This window comes from Gekko japonicus, unplaced genomic scaffold, assembly GCF_001447785.1.
Source record: "Gekko japonicus isolate JY-2015 unplaced genomic scaffold, Gekko_japonicus_V1.1 scaffold364, whole genome shotgun sequence".
Lineage (NCBI taxonomy): Eukaryota > Metazoa > Chordata > Lepidosauria > Squamata > Gekkonidae > Gekko > Gekko japonicus.
In genome coordinates this window covers 15,995-20,689 of record NW_015172562.1, presented here as the reverse complement: position 1 = coordinate 20,689, position 4,695 = coordinate 15,995, and the positions used below count along the sequence as shown (strand labels likewise).

Here is a 4,695-nt window from a genome sequence, read left to right as displayed (position 1 = left end):
CATTAAAGTTGTGAGCGAGCGACTTGGCTGCTGCATAAATCAGTTTGCTCTGGAGCCATCCTTCCTGAGCGAAGGCAAAAATGTGTGAGCTGGAGGCTAAAAAAACTGTGAGCTAGCTCACACTAACTCAGCTTAGAGGGAACACTGGTAGCACCTTTTGTAATTATTTTTTATGATTTTAACTTGATTTTTACTGTCTTAATGTTTTTGTGCCAATTGGCCTTGTAAGCCGCCCTGAGCCTGCTTTGGCGGGGAGGGCAGGGTATAAATTAAATAAATAAATGAATAAATGAATAAAACCCCTATAGTCACTCTCCCTTTTCTGCTTCTATCTTTCCTTCCCATCCTCCAGCCAACCTATCTTTATTCCCTCCCCCCCCCCGGGTCTTCAGCATTCCCTCCTTTCTTACCCTTGGCAGCCTCTCCCTGGGAAAACACTGTGTGGGTTCAGCCACTGGGCCAGGCAAGGTCCAGCTATGCTGTAGGGAACTTGCAAAGGCTAACGGGGGGCCCTCACTGTCCCCAGTATCCCCCTCCCCGCACTGTTTCCTCCTTCCAACCCCCATATCCTCACCTTTCCATGCTTCCTTTTCTCCTTCCCACCCACCCATCTGCCTCCCCCATCTTTGGATATATTGATATTTATTTACTTCATTTATATCCCACCTCTTGCCACAGTGGCCCCCAAGCACTTTACAGCATTCTCCTCTCCTTCATTTAATCCCCCCATGTACTTTTTTGAGATTTCAAATTTTTCTTCAAGCCTGGGGCAATCCCCTATAGCCTCTCCTCTTTTTCTGGCTCCTTCTCACCTTCCCATCCACCAGCCAATCTACCTTTATCTGTCTCCCCTATAATCAGTGTTCCTTCCTTTATACTCCTGGCAGCCTCTCCTTGGGAAGTCTGAGTGAGTCACGCAGTGCCTGCCAGGCCCAGTTGTGTGTAGGGTTGCCAAGTGCTTTTTGAGCTGCAGCAGGGGACTCCCGGCTGGCGGCTGGAGTGCACACGTGCGCCACACGCACATCACCCAGAAGTGACGTGATGCCGCCGGGCATGCTGGGGGCAGGGCCACGACCATCCGAGGGAAGACCATAGAGTTCTCCCTCGGATGACCGTGGCCCCGCCCCCAGCGTGCCCGGCGTGGTTGCGTCACTTCCGGGTGACGTGCACGTCGGGGTGGGGTTCCCCCCAGGGCCCGATCCGGCGGCGGCAGGGAACAGGTCTCTGGGGCGGGGGTTTCCCTGCCCCCTGGGGGGACTTGGCAAGCCTAGTTGTGTGGCAGGGAACCTGCAAGGACTTGCATGGGGGAGCAAATTATTTTCCCCTCCCCCACTATTTCTTCTTTCCTTTCCCCTGGCAACCACGTATTCTCTTTTCCCATGCTTGCTTGGTTCATTTCCACCAATTAAGCTACACTTTGTCTGCTCCCATGCATAACGGGGATTTGAACCTCAGTCTCCCAGATCCTAGTATAAAATTCTAACCAGTGTTCCCTCTAAGCTGAGTTAGTGTGAGCTAGCTCACAGTTTTGTAGCCTCTGGCTCAGACATTTTTGTCTTAGCTCAGGAAGGATGGCTCTAGAGTAAACTGATTTATGCAGTAGCCAAATTGCTCGCTCACAACTTTAATGCTAGTAGCTCACAAAGGAGAATTTTTGCTCATGAGACTCCACGACTTAGAGGGAACATTGCATCACTACATTAGACTGGCTTTTGTGGTTGGCTGTTGCTGAACAGTAGTGAGCACCTGGGCCTGGGTGGGTCATGGAAGTCACATGGTAACATCACCCTGGTCTGGCCGCAATGAGTCCTCCCTCAAATACCAAAACAGTGCCCTGCACCTCCCCCTGCCTTTTCCTGACAAAAACCAAGGCTTGAAACCAGTGCTGTGGTGATTGCCTAGCAATGGCCACAGAGGGCATTTGCTTTTTAAAGCTAGAGGCACTGCTTCTATTATTTGGGGTTTTTTTAACCCCTTGTTATTTTTAAAAAATATTTCAGATTTTTCTGCAAACCTGGGATTTTTGCCAGATTTGTAAAAAGATCTGTTTTGTCAGTTTGTGGCTGGAGTCTCAGGATTTAAGTATCAACAGATCTGGCAACATCAGGAATTAGATATAGTGATGGCATGCATACTCCACCCAGCTCCCAATACTAAGCTATGGCATACTCTACCACTTGAGTTTCTGAATTGTTTTCAAGGGAAGACCCACGCAGATTGTGTTACAGTTGTCTAACCACAGCGTGCTATAACAAACTGTTTCATACTTGTACGTCTGTTAAATAAGCTCCTCTGGATGAATTTTTCTATACAAAGTCACCTCAGTCTCATGTTGTTTAGCAAGTAAATGAAATACGATCTTAATAGAACTGTTTTCTCTTGGTGAAAGAGCCCACAAAGTTTAGAGCAACACCGAATTCTTCATCAGATTAATATTTCACTTACATATTCTCTTACCGACAGTGGCTAGACTGCAAGTAATCTTTTATCTGTTATACAGCAATAGCTTTTGAAGAACAATAACAAAGGGAGGTTGGGTCCGCTTTGACTGTAGGCCTTAATGAAATTTTCTCATTTCCTTTCTCCAGGTGACTAATGCCTTCGAGCTCTATGTGTGCTTCAGCCCCTTGGGGACCAAAGCAGCAGCTGTCAGTGCTGTCCACAAGCTTATGAGGTGGATCCGCAAGGAAGAGGACCGCCTTTTTATACTAACCCCACAGACTTACTGAACTGGACGCTGTGGCCTATGCAGCCGGCCCAGTGCTTGTTGAGCTCCTGCTTCTAAGAACCAGCAAAGTGGCCTAGAGAGATGTATTCACCCCACTGGTGTGCCAAAATACACACACACTCTCTTTCTGCCTTTCTGAGATAGATTCTCTACCCAGCCACGAATGCGAAGAGGAAAAGAAGAAGTAGGCAGCAGAGCTCCCTAACCCTCTGGAACCTGTGGAAGGGAGACTTATATCTGAGTTTATAGCCGATTTTCAGACTCATGCCTGCTCTGCCTGGAACTGAAGCACAGACCCCTGGTGGGAAAGGAACAGAGATGAAGCACTTTATCCAAAATAAGAAAAGGCCTGACAAAAAGACATTTGTCTAAATTTGAAAGGAAATCATGTAAATTTGATTAACTGAAGGACAGAATGGTTTAAGCCTTGGCCGAACGGAGAGCACTCCCACACTTCCCTCTTTTCTTAAACCAACCTTTCCTTGGATGATGATTTTTTAAAAAAAGCATACGACTAAATATCTTGTATGGGCTTTGCTATACATTTGATTCTGCAGTAATAACAATTATATGTAACAGAAGGAGGGAAATTAAAAATGTTTTTTAGCTTTACACGTGACAACACTTGAAGACAACCTGTTCACCTGTCCAGGTACAGCAACTGTAAACTAACAGCACATCATGAGAGCAGGGATCTGAGTCCCCACACACACATACACACTCTGTGCTTTATGGACTGTTCGATCCGTCCATGCGGTTGAGGGAGAGAGCATTGCTATGCAGAGGAAAGCAGCCACATTCCGTGTCCTATAATCACAAAAATTCAAAGAATGTGCTCAAGGAAGAGTGGACAACATAGTAAAATAAGATGTGTGGAAGCAGAGACACCTCCCCCCCCCAGCATCTTCCTTAACTGCTTCATGATAGCAAACGTGGAGATAGTTCTGCAAGAAAACACAAGCACAAGTCTTTTAAACTGCTTGGGTATTTTACCCAGGAAAAAAATATTTTTAAAAATCACACCTTGGAGAGTTCAGAGAATGTACGGACAATATCTGGTGTGTATGGGTGCAAAGAGACTTTTAAGCGTACTTTAGATCAGGCCTAGGCCCTTGGAGTCCAGATGTGGTCTAGCAAACAAAATTGTGTGTCTAACACACACAGAGGGGAGATTATATATATATTCCAAGTGTATATGTCTCTTATGCCTTTTATACCTCAATCTAAACACTAGGCCAAATTTATCTTAGACCTAATTCTCAAATATGTGATAAACCTGTGTCTGGGTTGCACTAATCCAGACTGCAGGTACGGAATCACTTGATATCCTACACCATGCAAAACATTTCCTCCACACAGAAAACAAACATACTGGGGGGAAAGCTAGCTTAGAATCCTTCTCCCTGATATCTAGCTTTCTATGTGAAAGGATTGTTTTTCCTGCATGTGAGATGGGCCTGCCACTGAACTGACCCAGGTCAAGCACCAGTTTATCAACTCCGTACATACTAGGCCTTAGACATGGAATCACATAGGAACTGAACACTGTGTTGATTAATACCTGATGTCTATGTGTGCATGCATATAAGAAGGGAGGGGGATGACCCTCAAAGGAATAAGTCCTGTACTGTGAATGGCCAATAACAATACAGTTCCATTAAGTGCTATACAATATGATGAACAATAATAAAAAGGTGGTGGGTATCACTCACATCTTGTGAATGCTGGAGACCAAATAGCCACATGATGGCAGCAGAGAGTCATATTTGTGGTATACCTTTTTATGGGCCAGAGCAGTGATCATTAAGATTAAAAATAAAATTAAAACAAAATACCATTTCCTAATTTTGCAACAAGCAAAATCAAGTCACATCTCCTGTTATACATGAACTTAAAATCAGATCATATAAGTGCTTGAGATAATGAGATTTCAATAGTTAGAATGTTCCTGATGAACTGTTCAGTAT

The 4,695-nt window shown here is 45.0% G+C and overlaps 1 protein-coding gene across 1 annotated transcript in view; it reads left to right on the top strand.

Annotated features, from left to right (window-relative positions):
• Positions 1-3,532, top strand: part of MON1A (MON1 homolog A, secretory trafficking associated) — an 18,641-nt gene extending 15,109 nt beyond the window's left edge. Inside the window, exon 5 of the mRNA XM_015421247.1 lies at positions 2,589-3,532. Within this exon, the coding sequence (XP_015276733.1) occupies positions 2,589-2,729 (141 nt within the window). The 3' untranslated portion in view covers positions 2,730-3,532. The remainder of the gene's footprint in view (positions 1-2,588) is intronic.
• The last annotated feature ends 1,163 nt before the right edge of the window (positions 3,533-4,695 follow it).